At 42.6% G+C, this 20764-nt stretch overlaps 1 protein-coding gene across 4 annotated transcripts in view; it reads right to left on the bottom strand.

Moving 5' to 3' along the window:
- IKZF3 (IKAROS family zinc finger 3) overlaps positions 1–20764 on the bottom strand; it is a 35514-nt gene that overhangs the window by 9216 nt on the left and 5534 nt on the right. For 2 of the 4 annotated variants that reach the window (XM_064733851.1, XM_064733852.1), the window contains exons 3-6: positions 20280–20390; positions 6423–6683; positions 5595–5762; positions 4560–4676 (exon numbers count right to left, since the gene is read on the bottom strand). In XM_064733851.1, the coding sequence (XP_064589921.1) occupies positions 4560–4676; positions 5595–5762; positions 6423–6683; positions 20280–20390 (657 nt within the window). The remainder of the gene's footprint in view (positions 1–4559; positions 4677–5594; positions 5763–6422; positions 6684–20279; positions 20391–20764) is intronic. The other 2 variants (XM_064733853.1, XM_064733854.1) reach the window with 2 other exon arrangements.

Genomic DNA, 20764 nt, shown 5'->3' with positions numbered 1-20764 from the left:
GAAGCTTGGGATGTACGTGACAGCCAGGCCTGAGCAGGGCATGGAGTGCCTTGGAGGTAATAACACACTGCTCCTCCAGTCTCAGTTTTATTCTAAATTAATCCACTGTGTTTGGAGGTTCCCATAAATGTATTCATCCTTGCTCCCAGCATCAAATACCCAAATGCAACAAAGTGAGACAAAACACCAGGTTAAGGTGATACTCTGAGGGGAAGGGAGGGAGGTAGAGTGTAATCACCTGCTTGGGTTTGGTCTTGAAAATTATAGGGTTTTTAATTTCAGGACTTCAGTTTAATTCTCATGCTCCAAAACCTGGAATATGCAGCTCTATATTAACTTTTGATGACTGTAGTCCAAGGTTTGAACTACCCCTAAACCCAAAGCCTCATAATCTTGGCTGGATCATTGCACAAGTCATAACAGCAGTAATCTAAATTTTAAAAACCCCAGCAAATGGTGTACTCAAAAATGTACTTTTTTCTTTGCAAAGAAAAAAGAAAGAAAACACAATTCACCCATACCATAAAAGCAGCTCCCTGATCCTTTCTTTGGTTTTATGATTTTATTGTTCTAGCTCCCCTTTTCCTCACTCTTTTCCTCCAGGAGTTGCACTCTGAGGACCCATGTGCTGCTCTAGTAAAGCTTTAATTCCACATTTTCAGGGTGTTTTTCCTCATCCTCAGAGCTGCTCTCAGCCCTCCCAGCCCCAGGAGCACACTGGAAGCTGCACGTAGCACATCAGGGGTGACTTGTCAACATTATTTATGTGCCACCAAGGGAACTTTAATTGTTAAATTAATGTCAGGAGGGCAGATGAGGGCTTCCTGCAGGAATAACAGAGCTTTTCCTCAGAGGAGATCTGCAGAGACAGCAGCTATTGACCTACATAACATGCTCTGGGACTTCTGCAGAATCAATCTTGCAGGTTCATGGTTCTCTGCTCTTTTATTTTAATGCTGAGGGTCTTTGCCTTCACATGAAGATTTTTGACTCCTTGCTACTGGCTATTTCTTCCTAAAGTAAAAATAATCTTTATTTATGGGCCACAAAAGGTCTTTGATGACATTTCCACAACTTGGCCTAAGGGAAACAATGTCTGCTCCCAGTAAGATGAAGGTGGTTATACAGGTTCTCATCCACAACACTGCTCTCTGTACCCAGAAAATTATCTCATCCAACTTTTTCTTCTGGATCACATCTTAAACAGTACAAGAATAATATTTAGCATTTAGGAAAAGTTTTTTAATCACTCCGGATTCTCTAAAGGCTTCTCAAACATAGAGAAGTTATCACACCTTGTGTCCCTTTTCAATTCTCCACCCTCTGGATGATTCCACTGCACATGGTGATTTAAATAAGTAATTATCTCACTGTAACATGGATCTAAAAATAAAATTCAGGCTGGACTACAGAAATGGTCAAGTGCTTTGCTCAAAATCACAGTGAGAAAAAAAACAAATAGAGAAAATCCAGACTTCTGGAACCTTGGGTTATCCTGCAAGCTCAGGGTTCTGATGGCTCAACTGCAGGGCCAGAAAGCAAAAATAAGTCCCTGAGGATGCTGAAAGGAACTCTGCAGCTCAAATAAATCCCTTTCTTGGTCAGATCTGAGCAGTGGCTCTGGAATTACACGGCAAGTTGAGCTCCTAAGCATGGAATTTTCTAGGGTGTAAAGGTGGGGTTGATCTCACCACTTTGACAGCTGGGAGCTCCTCTCCTGCTCAGCCAGCACCAGGGCTGAGGATGTTGGATTTTTATCCCTGACCCTCCTGAGAGGTGTCCATGCTGCTCCCAGTGCTGCTGCCTGCCTCAGTGTACATCTCAGGTGTAATCCTGCACTTCCAGAGGATCATTTTCCTGCCACTGTGAATTATCCATGAGGAAAGACTCTTCAGGCTGTCCTGTGGGTGCTGGGTGAGGAGCCACCTCTCCAAAGGTGCTGTCCCTTGGCCATCAGAGGTTCCCTGAGTGCTTTGGGTTGGGAGGAACCTTAAGGATCACCTTGTACCACACCCTGCCATGGGCAGGGACATTTTCCTCTAGCCCAGGTTGTTCCAAGCCTTGTCCATCCTGGCTTTGAACACTTCCAGAGTTGGGACATCCATCTCAGGGCCACCATGTCACCCTGCAGCTGGAGAGAGAGCAGCTGCTGTCCCAACCCCAAGCTCACACCAGCACTCACCCTGCACTGAGCTGTTCCCATAGTGTGGTTTCTGCCACACCAACCAATGTGAGCAGAATTTTTAGAATGTGCAGATAATGTTAGCAAAGCCCTCAAGCACAAAGCTGAAATTAGAGGCATTGTTTCCTGTAGCATCTCTGTGTGGTCACTCAAGAAGGGAGAGTGGAACGGAGTTGGGTGATTGTGCAATGAGAAAAATGTGAGAGAGATGTTATCAGGGACAATGCTCCAACTATATTACATGAAACTTCTCTTTTAGAAATATTTCCACATTTAGAACATGCAAGCATGGCACTGAAAAGCAAATAGAATGATTATTACTGTCCTGATGCTTTTAAATATTTTAATAATTAGGGATGGTGGCATGTAGAGCACTTTTGTGTCTACAGATGGCTCCATGTGAGAATTGTAGAATTGTGGAATAGTTTGAATTGGAAGAGACCTTAAAGGTCATCCAGTTTCACCCTCCTGCCATGGACAGGGACACCTTCCACCAGATCTGGTTGAGAAGCTTGAGATAAATTCAGAAAAACACCAAAATTCAAATGATGCAGAGGAGTAGGGAAAGGATCAGTAATGGAAAGAGGATGTTTACTAAAAACAAATGCAAAATGCTAAACTTAGGGGGAAAAAAAATGAAACATAGCAAATGACCTCCTGAGAGTCTTTCCAGCTTTCCCTCTCCCTGGTTCTGCCACTCAACACCCTGTTGATACCAGGGAATTAGATGGAGTTCTCATTTTTCATAAAATTTCCTAAGAACACTGCAGTATGTGTAAGGGTGTGAAGGTCTCCAAGGCAGGGGAGCAGCCCCCTCTTAGAATTTCCATTCCCTGTGACCAGTTCAGGCTCCCTGCAGTGCTGCAGCAAGAACTGCACCACAGGCTTGGGGTAAGGGGGGAATGTTGCTATTCTGAAATGCATCTAAACCTGCAGCAGCTCTCATGTTTTCCATTTTCACAGCTGGACACTTGGGGTGATGGCCATGATGAGTGTACTGTAACACAAACCACAGTTACAATGTGTAAAGGTTCTCACCAAACCCAGAACTTGCTGATGAGCTGATTACCAGTAACTTTTACAAATACTCTAAGAAATATGTCACTTGCTGACAAGAAGAGAGCCCCCTCAAAACAATAAAACTCTTAAAAATCTCTATGAAATACTTGGGTAAATCATGGTTCTCTGGGAGGTTTCCTGCATGTGTCACAAAGCCTGAAACACCAACCTACACTCTCTGTACAGTGTGGAGATTCCTGTACCCAAGATTTTTATCACACACCAGTGGCTCTTCACACTGATTTTCAGGCCTAGCTTGTGATGATTCCTGCAGAATTTTGTCCTTTCTGTGGTTGATAGAGTTATTAGGAGGAAATTCCTCCCTGGGAGGGTGGTGAGGCCCTGGCACAGGTTGCCCAGAGAAGCTGTGGCTGCCCAGGAAGTGTCCAAGGCCAGGTTGGACAAGGCTTGGAGCAACCTGGGTTGGTGGATGGTGTCCCTGCCTGTGGCACTGGATGATCTTCAAGGTCCTTTCCAACCCAAACCCTCTGTGATTCCATGTTTCCATTATTTGGTGTCTTTTTCAAGGCTGCACAGCAAAAGATGGGAGCCTGAATTCTGAAACTGTGACCTCAGCTCTTCTCAGATCAGTCATGAAGTTTTTTGGGAGGTCACAGCCACTCCTTGACTCTGAATGGAAGAGCAATTTTTTTCCTGACTTACTGGTGTGCTGTGAGATCCAAATCACACAGTTCATTTTAGGATTTGAGCAGTTCAGGTGAAGCAAGGACAAAGATTATGGTGATTACTTTTCACCAAAGTATTTTGGAACTGCAGCACTGAGACTGCAAAATGGAAAATAAGAAAAAAACATGTTTTGATACATTTCATCTTTTCCAAAGGCAGCTCTATATTCAAAGCAGCCTCTCACTCTCTCCTAAGCTGATCTGTCAGTGATTTTTGGGATACCAGTCTCTTTGTATGCCCTAGATCCAAGTCACTAAAACTGCTGCAAATTTTAACAGAAAAGGAACCGTCAAACACGTGGTTGTCAACAACTCATCCTGTAAAATGAGCCACATAACAACATTAATGTAGGAATAATTTAGCTCACTGAGCAACACCTCCAGAAATGCTGGGTACAAAGTATTTTAGATGTTTTACACAAATTAACACTTAAAGAAAAAAGTGATTAAAGCAAAAGCGCCTGAGGGCTGCGATGAACCCGCCCCTTTAGAACATTACAGCCCCTCAGGTTACTGAAAAGGAGTGTAGGAAAAGCTGTTCTCAGGCTGTGGGTTAACAGCTCACCAGATGATCTTTTATAAGCCCTGTAATGCACTGAAACCCCAAAACCACTGCAATGTGATAAACTCACCAGCCTCACACATGCCAGCGTTCTGCAGGTAAGTCCGGCACCGCTCCTTGTGCTCCTCCAACGAGCTCCTCTGCTTGTAGCTCCTTCCACAAAACTCACATTTATATGGCTTCTCCACTAGAAAAAAAAAACAATAAAAGAATTAAAATAACCACAAGAGACCACTAAAACACTGTCTTGCTTGAAGCATGGTGCTGATGGGGGACAGCACTGCGCTGCTGGTCTTGATTAAATCAGAATCTCATTTATCCTTGGCAGATAAGATAATTTTAAACTTTGATTCTTTGTGAGGTTGAACTTTTTTCTGTACAGTGCAGTGCAGAGATAACACCTATAATTTAGAATCAATGTTTTCTTTCTGAGCCCATGTGGAACAGAGGATAAATTCAAGGGCAAGCACAGCCTGGCTCCTGCAGAACTGGGGTAGCTAAGACTGAGTTATACCTGACTTGAAATCCAAGTCACCTCAGCTCTGTGCCTCCATTTCCCCATCTGCAATATGGACAGAACACCCTACCAAGCTTAAGAAGAAACATTTTGAGCATTTTAAGAGATTCAGATGAAAGGCACTACACCACAGTGAGGTGGCAACAGTCATCTGCCTGCAATTATGCTCCTGGGATTTTCCTCACAGCTCAGAATGGGATGGGAGGAAATCCCAGCAAAGCACATCTCACACTCTCCACAAGTTCAGAGCTTGCTGGCACAGCCAGCTGCACTCATGAAAATGAGCTGACAAGGTGGTGATGGGTTAAAGGTTGAACTTGATGAGCTTGGAGGTCTTTTCCAACCAAAACAATTCTGTGAAAACACCACGGAGCTATTTGTGCAAGCACGTTTGTGGGCTGTGACACGGCTCCCATGGCCCCTCTCTCTGCACCAAGAGCAGAGAAAGTTCCAGAAACACCAGTGAGTGGTCACTGCTCTGCGTTGAGCCTCTCACAGGCTGAGCAAACCTTGCTGTCTGTCTTTTCCACACCGAGTGTCCCAGTGACACACATCCAAACCACATGGAGTGCCTGTGAAGTCACTTACCAGAATGTGTCCTTAAGTGACCCGTAAGCGCATCCCTCCTCTGGCAGGCATAACTGCACAGGTGACACTTAAAAGGTTTTTCCCCTGTGTGTAGTTTAATGTGGCGGAGGAGGTTTCCCTTCTGAGTAAAGGAAGCTCCGCACTGATTACACTGGAATGGCCGTTCACCTTAAAATGACATACAGAAAAGGACATTTAATGGTTACGTGGGTATCATGCTGTCCTCTGCCTTTTTTGGAAGAGGAAAGAATGAGATATTGGATTGATTGCTTTCTATAGAAACGCACAGAGTGTGGCTTCAGTGGGAGGGAGGTGCAGCTCTGGTGTCAGAGCTGCTCGTAGCATATGTAGGACTATGGAAAGCACTGCACAGTTCTTCCATGGAGGAGGCTGATTCCAACAAGCCAGCAATTTTTAGAAGGGAAAAAAAAGTCTTATCTTACTGCAGGCTGAAACTTAAGATGCTCATTGGTTTGTTGCCAAAGTATGGCACAGAGAGAAATTTATATACAGACTGAAAATGGCAGCACAAAACCAAATTAACTTTTGCTTTGTGCCAGAAATACTGCATTACATAGTGCCTTTCATCCAAAATTCTTCAAATGCCTCACCAACTTGCTTTTAATACTATTCAATCCTGATAAGAAGAAAGGTGGGTAAAGTGAGGCACAGAACAGTGAGTAACTTGATAAAGATCACATGTGGCGTCAAGGACGGAACAAGGAAACCCTGATTTTGCTATTCTTTTTTAAAAATAACCAATCTAGATTATAAATTATCTTATTTTTAGTACTCCAGCTCTTACAAGAACAACAGAGGGATATTTACCAGTGTGGCTACGCTTATGAACCATCAAGACATTGAGGCTAATGCAGGCTAATCCACAGATATCACAATTCATCTTTCCACTAGCTGGCCTGACGTTGTCATATGAACCCGAGTGTCTTTCCAGTTTAATGCTCTCATATTCGTTATATTCTCTGGGATATGGGTAAGGCAGTTCAGATTCTTCCAGGTTTTCCATTGGCTCGGAATTTAAAGCACTCTCCTCTCTTTCACTGTATTCACCTTTCACTTTAATCACATCATCTGCAGGTAAAACAAAGCACAGGAGTGAAAAAAGGCTAATCTTATCCACCTTTAAAAAAATGCACTAAAGATTATATAAAACAACACTATCAATCTTCCTAAAAGTTTTATTGAAATATGCAGATGAAGAAATGAAGTTGAAATGTGGAACTTCACTGGGCATGGACACTTACAGTGAGATAACCCTTGGAAGCAATTAACCTGCTTGGTAATTATCTTTGAGAATTTCCTTCTACAGATTATGAATGTATAAGACAGTACAAACATCTCCTGAAATTACTAGCCAGGATTCAAAAGAAAACACTTTTTCACACCACTCACAAGTATTATTTTTGTAGAAATCAGCATTTCAGGTTGCTTCTGTGAATTGGTAATACAGAAAGACAAAAATTTAATGAGTAATTATTACTTATACCTTCTTGTGGAACCTCTGGTGCTTAGAACAAGCCTAGGAAATATATCTGATCCATACAGGACTCTCAGTTCTCCCATGGGACAGATTCCCACTAGTTAAGCCTAACCAATAATCCCAATTTTCACTTGCAAATCACAGTTTTTATCCATAGCTCTCAGATGTGTGAGGAGCAGTTGATAATCTTGATTTACTAAGTGAGTAAAACTAGCAGAGACAGGGTAAGGGTTTCCTGGTAAATAAATGTATCCCAGAAACGCCAAAAGATTTTCCTGATTTTGTGAGGATGTGGCAAAGAACCTGACACCTCCTGAAGATCAGCATCCATGGCTTTCAAACAGGTTCCTGGACCTGTGGCCAGTCCAGAGGAACCCAAAGGCATGGCCTAAATGAATGCAGCTCCATGACAAGGGTGGATGTAACAGGCAGCTAATGATTTACTAAAGAGTGAAAATGCAAGCAAATTGGTCACACTGTATAAACAACTGATGACTCCCAGCTTAGGGTGCTGAATTTCCTTTCCATAATTAACTCCAACAATACCAGCACTTCCATTAAAATCATTAACAACTGCCAGGACAGCTTTTTTCTGCTTAAAGCTGGCTGAGAAAGTTGGGGCAGCCTGGAGAAGAGTTGTGTGGAGACTTCACAGCATCTGAAGGGGTCACAAGGGAACCAGAGAGGGACAATTCATCATGAGCCGGAGTGACAGGATGGGAGGGATGGCTTTAGGATGAAAAAGGGAAAATTTGTGTTGGATATATGGAAGAAATTCCTCCCTGGCACAGGTTTCCAGAGAAGCTGTGGCTGCCCCATCCCTGGGAGTGTCCAAGGCCAGGCTGGATGGGGCTTGGACCAACCTGGGAGAGTGAAAATGTCCCTGCCCAGGACAGGGGGTGGGACTGGATGAGCTTTAAGGTCCTTCCAACCCAAACCATTCCATGGTTCTCTGACAAGAGACAGACAAAGGTTGGAACTCAAGTTGTGCCTCAAGCTACCGAGCGAAGAGGAGCACCACGAGATGCAGCACATGGCTTCCTGTTTGAGCCTTGTTCTCTGGCCACCTGCTCCTCCCTCCAGCCCAGGATTAGACAGTTCAATCTGGCACTGAATCACTTGTCCCTTCTCCAAAGTACAGAACATGAACTGCTGAATATGTATTAGCTCTGGTTCTGAGTAATAAACCACATCAAATGCCGAGAACAAACAATGGGTGGCAGTGAAAATGAGGTGGCGACATAAAAGCAACGTTGAAAAACAAAGATCTGGCAACCTAGAATTTCATGAAATCAACATTTTCAGCTACATTTTAGGGAGAAAATCACTCCTCTGTCCTAATTGATTGTATTAAGCTCTGCCAGTCTGTCTGGGGGAAATAGGTGGGTGATGGTTTCTTTCTCCTAAACAAGACCCCACACTATTGTGGAAAACTCTGAGATCCCTCTCGTGCTCTCCTTGGGTGGGGACATTGATGGAAGAAAGGGGTTTTCTCCCATTCTGTGTGGTTTTATCCCTTATCCTGGAAAAGATTTGGATTTTGCTGCTGGGATTTGCTGCCCCAGTCCTGGATGAGCTCAGATGGGTGTTCAGGAGTTTTCTCAGTGGGTCACAGAGAGCTCCAGATTCACCCAAAAATGGGCAGGTTTTCTTTGTGGATCCTTCAGTCCCAGCTCTGCTTCACATGCCACAGATTCCTGCTTCCACAAAACCAGAACTTCCTCTGCAGGTGCCTTCTGCTGCCAACTCCACGTCCAAGGGTGTGAGGGTGATCTTGTTATCAAGATTCTTTCAAAATTAGTTTATACAACCATTTCCATTTTCCAAGGAAAAATGATTGCCAGTTGCTGAAAGCAGATTTCAACACCCATCCCTTTCCCAGGAGGCAAAAAGGAAAAAAAAAGAAGATTTTTTGGTTGGTTGGTTGGTTGGTTGTTTTTTTTTCCCTCTCAAAAGGAGGCTGTTCCAAAATAATTTGCTACATCCTGCCCAGCATGGTAAAAGGAAGTACCCAGTGCAGCTGCACCTTGTTGGTGCTTTCAGAAACAATTTCAATTCCCACTTTCTACTCAACGTCTCACCTTTCGTCTGCATCTCACGCCGTTTTCAGCAGTGGAGGCCAAGCTGTGACCTCCAGCAGAGACTTCTGTGCTGTTTGCTTCTCTTTCTCACCACAGTGCTTGGTGCCAGGGCCTGTGTGGCACAGTGTGGGCACTGGTTTGAGCCCCCCATGGCACATCCTTGGGCACTGGTGCAAACTGGGCAAATCTTCTTATGATTCCACCGTGGAAAATAATCACCCCTGCAGTTTCCACACTGTGTTTCCTTGTAGCAACAGAGGAGGATGCAGCTGAGTTTTGATCAAGGCTTTTCCATCACTGCCTCTGCTAAAAACAGGGGCTGCTTCAGCTCTTCATGGCATCCAAAGTTCAAGAGTTTTCCTGTAGATATTTGAAGGATTTCCACAGGAAAATTCACCTTCTGATGATTGGACCAAGAAAAGACACAAGAGAATGGACTTTTTTAACCCAAATATAAATTAGAAGGGTTGGGATTTTTTCACCTGTGATGGTTTAGAGGCTGCTTCACCTCCTGACAGGCAGACAGGAGACAGCTTAAGTGCAAAGCAGTCTGAGGAAAAGATGGCTTGGTATAGGCTGTACTAAAATTAACCAAGAGATTGCAGAGCCTGGAGTCACCAGATTACTTTTTCAGCCCAGACTTTTCTCTGTACTGGCATGCACAGGGAATACCACGTGATCAGGGGATTGGCAGATGTGTGGAAGGTTTGTATCTGTCACTTCAAAATCATATCAACATATTTTATTAGATCAGGGAGTTTCCAGACTGGTCTGCCTTAATCAAGAGGAAGGAAGCTGTGACTTCATGTAGAATAGGGAAATTTAACTGAGGAAAAACACAATTATCCCTAAAAACACTAACAAAGTTCCCACAGTGGAAAAAATAAGTGCTATCATCTCTTCTATTAGGCAAGTATGGAGGTTGTAAGAGAATAAAAAAGCATTCATAGAGTCCAAGCCAGGGAACTATTTTTCTTGAGGCAGTTCATGGAGTTAATATACACTGAGGAAAAAAAAAAGCTGCAGCTTTTACAGAACAAAGTGCTGGTGTGATGCGTTAAGGCTGATGCACATGGTTTCATTTCCTGGGGAGATGATTACAAGATGAAAGACATACTCCAGAGTAATATTTTTGTTTCACCTGAAACATTGTAAAAACAATGGGTTCTGGAAAAAATCCAAAATAAAGCTGCGGTGGCAACTTCAGACTGAGTCACCAGCCAAACAGTGCTTGTGTGTGCTCTATAAAATGATAGAATCACAAAGGGTTTGTGTTGGAAGGACATTAAAGCTCATCCAGTCCCACCCCCTGCCCTGGGCAGGGACACTTTCCACTCTCCCAGGTTGGTCCAAGCCCCATCCAGCCTGGCCTTGGACACTCCCAGGGATGGGGCAGCCACAGCTGCTCTGTGCCAGGGCCTCCCCACCCTCACAGGGAGGGATTCTCCCATTTTTCCAACAAAATTTTCCCCCTTTTCAGCTTAAAGACATTCCCTCCCATCCTGTCACTCCTGTTCCTGAAGCACAGCCCCTCTCTTCTTTCTTTTAGGTCCCTTCAGGTAATGGATGGCTGCTCTGACATCTCCATACAATCCTTCTTCTCCAGGCTGAAAATGTAGAAATAAAAAAGTCAAGAGAGCCAAATAATGAGGGCAAGTTGGAGGGTTTCTGAATCTTAGCTGTTTTCTCTAGGAGGAAGTTTCAGTAGGAAAAACCCCCAAATTCTCCATTTAATCTGAGACTCTGGCATCAAATACAGAAGAGAAAACCGAAGTTTTGTCCTGTTGTTAAGCAAAGTTTACCAGGAGCGATGGGAAAAGCACAGGGAATAAAACCCAAAAGCCATTAAAGACAACGGCAGGAAAGGGTGATGTAGCTCAAGTGTTTTACAAGGAGTGGGGTCATAATCGTGAAATCCTCAGCACATGCAAAAAGTCAACTGGGTAACAAAGAAACTTAATCATCTTAATGTGGCATTTTAATGATGCTGCTGATTTGCTGTGCCAATTCAGAGATAATGAGCCCCTAATGCTACAGATGTTCAGCCAGACTAAAGGAAAAAAAAAAAAAAAAAAAAAGGAAAAAGGAAAGCTTTTCTTGTATGCCATTTCCTAACTATCCAATTAAACAAATTGTGAAAGCATATAAATAGTTTACCAGGTTTTGACAGCTGTTAATGGGATTCAGATGCTGAGGAACAAGAAGGGAGTCGATATTGGAGGGTTCTTGTGACTACCTGGGTTTGACAGGTATTAACTGATGATTCATCACTGTTATCCCCACAAAACCCTACAGACACATGCCAGAGCTGCTGCCCTCCCAGAATGACAGATTCAGAGAGTGGTGAAGCTGAAAAAGTCCGTGGAGTTTCCAGATTCAAGGCAGAATCCTGCATGTTTGTGAGAAACACCTCAGCAATGGAATCAACACACTGGGGGCAAAGATAAGTCATGAATAAAAAATTTCCATTATCCTTGTTGAATAAAGACAGTAGTGCATCCCATAAAAATTATAAACCAGGGGGAAAATAATTAAAATAAACAATGCTATGCCTAAGTTTTTTTTTCCTCAAACAAGAAGAAAACAATTACATGTATACACTGAGAATTTGGAGATTGTAACTGATGGGAAATTATAAAATGTGAAATGACACAATAGCAGCATGAGTTTGGTTTTTCTTTTTTTTTATGAGGTAACACTATTTGAATTAAGGCAATTTTTGTCCATGTTTTTCTTCTACCCCATTGCAGATATCCATCTAGGGAAGGGAAAGGATTTGAAGCCTTTTTGGCCCACCCTGGTTTGTTTTGCCTCTGACTCCAGCCTGGGCTCCCTTTTTCCCAACAGCTGCTATGAGATCATTGTTTGCCAACAAAGAAAGAGCAGAATTAACTTGCAGCCAACAGCAGAGAGAATCCCCCAACCAGGACATGGTGACAAGAAATGCCCTTGCAGGGTGCAGGCTCTGGGCCTGTCCCATTCCTCAGGTCCTTTTTTGTGTCACTACAGGCCAAAGCACAGACTTCTGCACTAAAAGTCCCAAATATTGCATTTATTACTAGGAAATATTGGCTTTGGGTTTATTTTATTTTTGTGTCTTTTAGTATTTTCTTAGTACTGTTGTTCAGTAGTCACTTCAATACAAAAAAAAAAAAATAGTACTTATTTTGTTTAGATGCTTTATAAGGCAGATGTGAGGGGTAATTCCTAAATGACCCAATGCAGAATGCACCTGGTGGAAATTTCACTTCTAAATATAGGAGAGAAACTTTCATCATTCCCCTCTGTGGAGTGCAGGCTCAATGGTAATGAGTCTCCTTGGTTTTATTGTGACTTGAAACAAAAATAGAAACAAATCAAATTGAAATGCAGCACTGAGAATTGGAAAGAAAATAAAAAAAAATCAGCCAGGCATCATTTTCCAAGTGCTCAGATGTGTATTTTCTACTTCATTAATATCAGTGCCTCTCTATCATTAAAGCATAGTGTAATTTATCTAGTTGTACAATTAATTGCAAAATAACAGCTACCAAACAACACACATCGTTTCCAAGCTCATGTGAGTCAGGAAACTTGAATTATGTAACTGGTTCTTCAAGCATCTTACTTAAAACAAGGATTTTTCTTGTAAAGATTAATATTCCTGTGGAAATCCATGATTTCACACACAGTATTTCCCTTCTATTGTAATTTCTGCCTAATCATGCTCCAGTGTTTTCTAGGATTTTCATTCAAAAGGTTTCCAAATTATGTTGAAGTTATATTAACAGAAATGGGGGTAAAGGAGAAATAGTCCCCAAAACTGAGTTTTCCCAAAGCTGGAGTAAAACAGGACAAAGTGCACAGCAACACTGTGCAGTGCTGAGTTCAGAGAAGGAAATGGAATTTAACTGCATTTAAATGCTCTTAACTGAAACTACAAACTGAATTTGGGGAGGCAGAACGACCTTCCCTGGGACAAATTGGACTAGGGGCTGGAAAACTATAGCTAGTGTATGCTGAAACTACCATGGGATTTTATTTTGGTTGTTTAATTTTAAAAAGTGGCAATAATTTGCCATTTTTATTCAACTTTCTACACCCCCAGTGCTGGAGGGCAGCAGAGGGAATGCCATCCCACATCCTCAGGCCTGCAGGGCCCAGCTTTTCCAACACCTGTCCCAGATGAAATTTATTTGAATTTTGACACCTGTGAACATTATCCTTGCAGATTTGAATATCTTTTAAGTCTCCCTCTTACCAAAAAAAAAAAAAAAACAGAGAAAAAGATGAAACTGCACAAGCTCTTCCCTTCCTTTGCCGTTAAGATACCATCAACCAGAGAAAACATTTCTAAAATGACAATTCCTGAAGTCCAGCAAGGCAGATACAATCACAACCGTTAAATCAGACTTCAATGAGACAGTTAATCAGAGAACATCTGGACCCAACAGTCAGACTGAGAAAGGCCACATGTTAAATTCAGATAATCACTGGCATTACTTATATCAAGGGACCAATCACTAATGTGACCACTCAGGCACGGTCGGCTCTGGTCAACTGTGCTTCAAATGAACTTCAAAGCTGAGAAATTCAATGTATCATTTCATTTAATCTTTGTAAATTCATCTCCCAGGAGCCTTCCTGCCAATGCAATATATTCTTGTAAGAAAAATTAAATATGGAGAGAAAATAAGATAAAATATCATGAAGAATGGGGAAATATGTGATAAATACCTGAGGAATTTTAAAACATATAGGCTGGAGGCAGGAGCTTGGTTCAGATGGTCTTGAAAAACTTGAACTGATTTGATTGAACTATAAAAAATTCCAGTAGCAAATAATCTTAACTTGAATTTTAGATTTCACCTGTGTTGTCTCCTATTTGAGGTTCTTTAATCAAATATTTGTAGTTTGCTTTAAGCACAGCCTTGTAGAGAGACGAGTGCATCCACTTTGTGTTCCCTTAGTAACACTGATCTTACAGCTCTTACAGCTGTAAGAACTTACAGCTTTGCTTTTTCCCATCCTAAACGTTCCTGGGAGTTTGAACAACAAATCCAGCCCTCCCTGGAAGAGCAGGATTGCTCAAAATACTGGTTGGGTGTTGAAATTCAGGACATCCCTTTGCCTGTCCTGGACTGCCCAAACCCCTGCACAGAGCCCTGTGGTTTTGATTGTGACCCATGAAAAAAATTACCAAGCTTATATGAAGATCTACAAGCCATGACAGTTTAAGTAGAATGCTAGTGAATTTATCACGGGGTGAAAAATAGATTTTTTTGGGGTTTTTAGAATGGGGTTCAGGGGGGCAAGATGGAGGAATCTGGGCATGTCCAGCCTTTCTCCTTCTTCTTCTTGGCCTCCATCTTCTGCTGTGATGTTGGGACTTTTAGATTGGTTTAGAGTAGAAGCTCACTGTCTAACATAAGTGATAAGTATTGGGAAGTTATTGTAAATATTGTACATGTAGTTTTTAGTATAAAAAGATAACAGTGCCTCAGGGGCAGGCAGAGTGCCTGGGACTGTCTTGCTGAGCCAACCTCGGCTGGACAGGAGAAAGAATTTTATACATAAGAAACAATAAACCACCTTGAGACAGAGAAATGAGGAGCTCTGACTCCTTCTTCGAGTGCTGGGCTGGGAAAAGAGACTTTTAAAGATTTCTGGGGGTCACTGTGAGCAGCAGAGCCTGGGGAGCACCTGCAGCTCCAGGAGCCGATCCTGAGGTGGAGCTGCTGCACCAGGAGAGCAGGAGAGGAGCTGCGGGCACGGCAGGTGAGCGCAGCCACACGCTGCTCCTCGGCAGTACAACCAGCCCAGCTCAGCTTGTGAATCCACTTTGTGAATTCCCAAAGCTCCTGCAGAGCAGAAGGAAATAAAGGCGGAACAAGAAGCGCAGAGATGCAGCGCTGAGGACACGGCAAATCGCCAGGTGAAACGGGCACTGAGCACCCGCTGCAAACTCTGCACAGTTCAGTTAAAAGAACCATCAATTCCAATGCTCAGGGGAAATATTTGTGTATTTTAGCAAAGTTTTGGCTCTTGTGGATCTGTTTCCCTTTCTCGAAACTTTTTCAGTAGCACAAACAGTGAACCTGTCCCTTCAACTCTCATTTTGTGCCAAGTGAACAGCCTGGTTTGGGGGCAAAATGTGACTCATCCCCATTAACTGATTTCCTTTTCACTAATCTGTATTTCCAAAAATAGATTATTTCCTACAATAACATGTCATTTGAGTTCCCAGAGCCATTTTCTGCATCTTCACTTATTTTCTGCTGGGGGGATTGGGGAGGTATCACAACTCATCAGTCTTGGACTAGATTTTATTTCAATGCCAAAGGAATAAATATTTCTCTCACCTTTAATTTCAGGGAATTATTTTGTATGGATCCAAGATACACATTGTAGAACAAGTGGGAATTTAAAAAGTTATGGAATGAAGGCCATCATCTATTGAATAATTGTGCATCCATCCTCTTATCCTCTTTCCAGCCCTTGTTCTGTCTCAAAGCTTCCACTGGGAGTCAGGATATCTCAGAAGTAAATTCTATTTTCTAATCACTATAATGGGTTAATTAGAAGGAGAAATAGCTGCACTTCCTGATTATCTGCAGGCAATCAGGGTATCCGAGTGTCTGTGTCAGCGCTGAGTGCTCGGGATGGTCCAGCTGATGTCAATCATTTACAGGCTGGGTGACACCACCGCCCCGTTGATGTCACCGAGCGTGCCTGGCAGCATTCCTGCCGCTGACGGCACAGTCTGAAGAGTTCAAACAAAGTCAAGAGGATCGTTTGTTGATAAGGAAAACGCGGCTTTCAGTCCCAGTAGAGCCCCTAGAGAAGCCTGACCCGTTCAGCACAGGCTCCTTGTTGGGTTTAACACTACAGAAATCCCCTTGCAGTGAACTTCTGCTGATGTTGTGAGATAACCCCAAGTCCCATGAGCGCCGGGGCTCGAGCTGGGCTTGGGAGATGAAAAATTCTGATAAAAAACGGCACTTCCTTTCCAGGCAGATAAGTGCATGTTCTTGCAGCAGCGCTGGAACCTCGCTGAGCGCCCCAGTGAGGCTCTGTCACCTCTCCTGCCTCTCTCCAGCCTTTCAACCGCCCCCCTCACTCACCTCAGTGCAGCAGCAATTAACATCCATAAACCACAAATGCGCCTTTTATCTCTTTTTAGCTCACAACCATGAAAGCTCGCTGACATTCATAACACCCCAAAAGTTGTCTGCCTCAACAGCTGAGAGAATTAAGACATAATTAAACATTCGTGCTTGACTGCGACTCCCAGAGGAAGGAACGTGGCTTTTTTTTTTTAATTTAATTTTTAAATTAAAGATGTGCCAACTTTGGCCACTGAAGGTAACAGTGTTGGGGGCACATAAAGGAACAGGGGAAATCAAGAGCTTCCCCTCCCCTCTCTCATTGCTTGTCTCTTTTCAGACTAGACACAGGAAGCACCATGGGAACGGTGTATTTTTATGGTTGCAGGCAAGCATACACCATGTGCACCACAGCGTGCAGCTTCCAGTCCCTTGAGGCAAGAAAAGGGGGTTTTGTTTCTTTTTTTTTTTTTTTCCTTCTTCCCCATCAAGCTTTTAATTACCATTTTACTATAGCCTGCTGCCTAATTGTTTGCCTGATAGTTAGCACTGATGATCATGGCAGCCTGTTTAACAAGGGGGTGGAGAAGGATAAGTTGAGTTGTTTCCATGGAATGGCATCTCACCTGTGTCAGGACACACAGAAAAAAACACCAGAAGCTGGTGTGTTTGCACAGGCTCAGAGAAGTCCAAATACAAAACTGTTTGCTGGAAAAGTGGATTTTTTTCCATACCAAATGAGCTCCAGCATGGTGTTTCAGCCCTATACATTAATTTAGTGTTTTTATTAACTGTCTGTAAGATTTCAAAAGGATCCCAGCATCACTTTTAATATAAAAGGCTCCATCAAACCATATCAGACAATATCTAGACTTAAACAGGTCCAGCTTCTGCTCAAAGCCTCAGAATAATTCCCCACATCATACTCACAGTGTCACCCATGAATAATGCAAGAATCACAAAAAAACACAGGCCAAGAAACTGGGAGATTCCTACTCACTACGGATGGCTGACAAGACATGGAAAAAGCAGCCATAATTGTGCAGGAGAAAAACATGTTACAGACATAGCAAGGCAGTGGAAAGCAGGTTATCAAAGGCCTGATCTGTCTCCATGAGTCAGTGGCCTCGTGTTGCCATGATGGCCTCCAGCAGATGGAACAAACCCCAGGGGCACGGATGGTGTGGGGGCTCAGGAGAGAAAAAGGAGAGGTTTCTATTGCAGGCTCTCATCAGCCATGAATTGGGAAGGTGCTGGAGTGGAATTGCTCACTCACAAACATGATTAACATTTATGAGAACTACATAAATATTTTTTCATTATTTCTGTTTCAATTTGATATAAAATGAGGGGATTAGTGATTGTATCCATGTGCCAAATAAAGAAAAGGAGATTTTTGGTTTTTATTAACCAAGGTTTATAATCCTTTCCCCAAAAGCCATCACCAATACTGATGATATTTCTATTCTGTGATCCTGGAGAATATTATATATTCATTTTACCAGGGTTAGTGATCCCCAAAAGATAATCCTCCCACCAGGACAGCACTGTCAAAATGTGGTTTCATTTATAGAAATCAGACAGTAGTTAGTGACCCACGAGGACTGCTCAGGGACTAACAGAGCTGCTGCTATTTTATAGAGGGCATGACATGAAAACTGAGATTATTTGTGAATTTCAGTCTCTAACAGCAACTGAACTGGTGTTGTTGGGAGGAAATTGAAGTGCACCTAGTGATCGTTGCAGGGCCTGGAGTACTAACACAGCATGCTTAAATATTTAAGATTTATTGGGCTTCCGGTATCAGAATGACTGCAGAGAGCAGTGTGTGAAGCACTGAAGCAAACACTATGTATATTTTATTTTGTGCCATTTCACATGGAGATGCTGGAGGTACCTTTTTTGTGCATTTGAAGCAGCTTTCTCCTTGCAGTCATGGATTTATTCCAACAGTGAGCAGCAAGGAATGGGGCACTGTGGTAGTGAAGGTTCATACTCACTTTATAATGAATGAGCTCTAATGGTAAGGGAGGCTGCTGGAGGGAAATGATGTTTTATTGATATTTATAGCATTGTCTTTGAGATGTAAATTTTCAGTGTTTGCATTCCAGAACAAATGGCAAAGAGACTTTAAGAGATCAGCAGCAATATAAAAAATGAATGGTAAAAGCTTCACTGACACAGTCTCTCACATGTCCAAGTTGTTCCTGACTTAAATGTATGGAAAAGAGGGTGAGAAATGGTTCTGTAGGCACAGGGCAGCCAGAGAACAGGAAAAGACAACAAAAACAAATTCATGCCTGGACACTGCATGTGAGCAATATGGACATGGCTCCTGGAAAGGGAAGGTGGGAAGAAGCTACAGCAACTCCCCTCAGGTGGTCAGTACTGGGGGATTTGGGAAAGAAACCCTGTCCTGGTTTCCTGCACCCACAGCTCAGTGAGCAGGAGGAGTGAAGGGCTGGGACACTGGGAGAAGTGAGCCAGTGAGAGTGGAATTGGTGCAAGGGGTGGACAAACAGCTGGAGCATGGCTGTGAATATTTGATGTCCTGTGGAATCTGAGAGATCAGCTGCCTTGGTTGTAGGAAATGCTCAAGTTTTCCATATTCTGTCTATTCTATTAAACTTCTGCATTTAGGGTAAGCAGAGCAGAGCTCACCTGCCCAAGGCAGGCTCTACATTGCAGATATCTCTAATGAGCTAATCTCAATTGTAGAGTCCTGCTAAGCAGCAGCTGCTCTGGGGACATGAAGCTTTTCATCCTAATCCAGACACCCAAATTTGGTCAGAAAACCTGTGTGATGTCCATAAAATGCCCAGCAAGGCCAGACACCAGCAGTAACAGATACTGGCACTGTAGATCCTTGAGTGAGATTCCTCTCACCACTCCCTTGAGTGTTTTACATTTGCTTGCAATTTGTTAACCAATAAAAACATTGGGTCTTTAATAATGCAAAAGTATAACCTCTGCAAAATAATCACATGAACATTAGAGGGAACAACCAAAGCTACTTACACAGCCAAAACACAGAATTCTTTAGTGATTTACTTGATTCATGTGATACAAACTCTACCTCAAACTCCCACCCAAAGCCACAGCCGTAATTTCCCTTGGTGCTGCTTGGCTGCCATGGGCTGGTGTCACAGAAAGGCCCTGTGACACGGGTGACACCATGTGTGCTGTGCCCAGGGCACGTGCCCCACATCCTGCACCTGGCACACTCCTCACTGGCTGGGGCTGAGGCTCAACACTCTCAGGTGATGGGCAGGAGCTGTTGTAAATGCTGAGATTTCAGTTTAGGAGATTCTACAGCACAGAAGAAACTCAACACATGTGCCATGGACACATGTAAACCCTGAGCTCTGTGCAATTGCCAAGTTTCAGGAGCTGCTGCTATCTTCTATCTAATAATGAAGAGGGCCTGATGGTTTTTAAAGACAGCACATATTAATTTATTATTTTAATTAATCCCTATGTTTTCTCTCAGGGCTATAGGAAGGGTATTTTCTTCATCAATAAACATGGAAAACTGACCAACCTCCCTTTCACCCCCAGTTTAAAATACAGCATTGCTGCTACACTTTTAAATTTTACAGGTCTGAGTGGTCCTGTGAATTTGAGATAATTTGTTCTTTCTTTCAAAAAAAAAAGGAATAAATTATCAAGTTATTTTTTTAGGTATGAAAGTACTTAGCATAAATAAAAATTGCAGTCCTCACACAGGATTTGCCTATGCAAACTGCTGTTAGGAATTTGTTAGCACACACATTAGAGGCTCACCAGATGCACTTGCTCTTTTATCTTCCCATCCATATTTCACAGATCCTGTAAAACTGACCTTGCTAAAATGCACGTAAGGTTCCCTGATGGAAAAGTGTTGCTCCTCTTTAGAATGTGTTGAAATGCTCCAAATGAATTGTATTGCTATTCCATTTAAAGGCATGCTCTCATAGCATAATCAGATGAATAAAAAGACAAAATACAATTATTATTTATCAGAATTCCAACTCTACTTTACCTCCTGCTTCTTCATTAGACTGATTGTGTTCCTTCATATCTTCCACATTATCCATGCTTTCCATTTCCTGGGATTTGTTCAGATTACAGTCTGTCAAATCCTCTTGTTCCTCTGGAAAAAAAAAAAAAAAAAGGGCAAAAAATAATTAACTATTTATTCTCCAAGAATATTTCCAGGTGATTCCCTCAAAGAAAGCACCTGCACACTCCCAGCACTGCTGACAGTACAATGTTATTTTTACAGATGCACTTTGGGGATGGATTTCCTTTCCCAAAATCCTACACCAACTCTCACACACACCTGGAACACATTCTCAGCTTTTGCTCAGATCCAAATATTCTGGATTTTATTCTAAATGGCAGCAGGAATAAAATCCAGTGTATCTAACTCGATCATAGGTGCTCTGTGCTGTGAGCAGGGATGGAGCTCCTTGGAGCAAGGCAAAGGAATCACAGCTCCACTTTGTTCTTTTGGGCAAAATTTTA

Source organism: Zonotrichia leucophrys, chromosome 27 (genome assembly GCF_028769735.1).
Source record: "Zonotrichia leucophrys gambelii isolate GWCS_2022_RI chromosome 27, RI_Zleu_2.0, whole genome shotgun sequence".
Taxonomy (NCBI): Eukaryota; Metazoa; Chordata; class Aves; order Passeriformes; family Passerellidae; genus Zonotrichia; species Zonotrichia leucophrys.
This window is presented reverse-complemented; position numbering and strand designations above follow the sequence as displayed.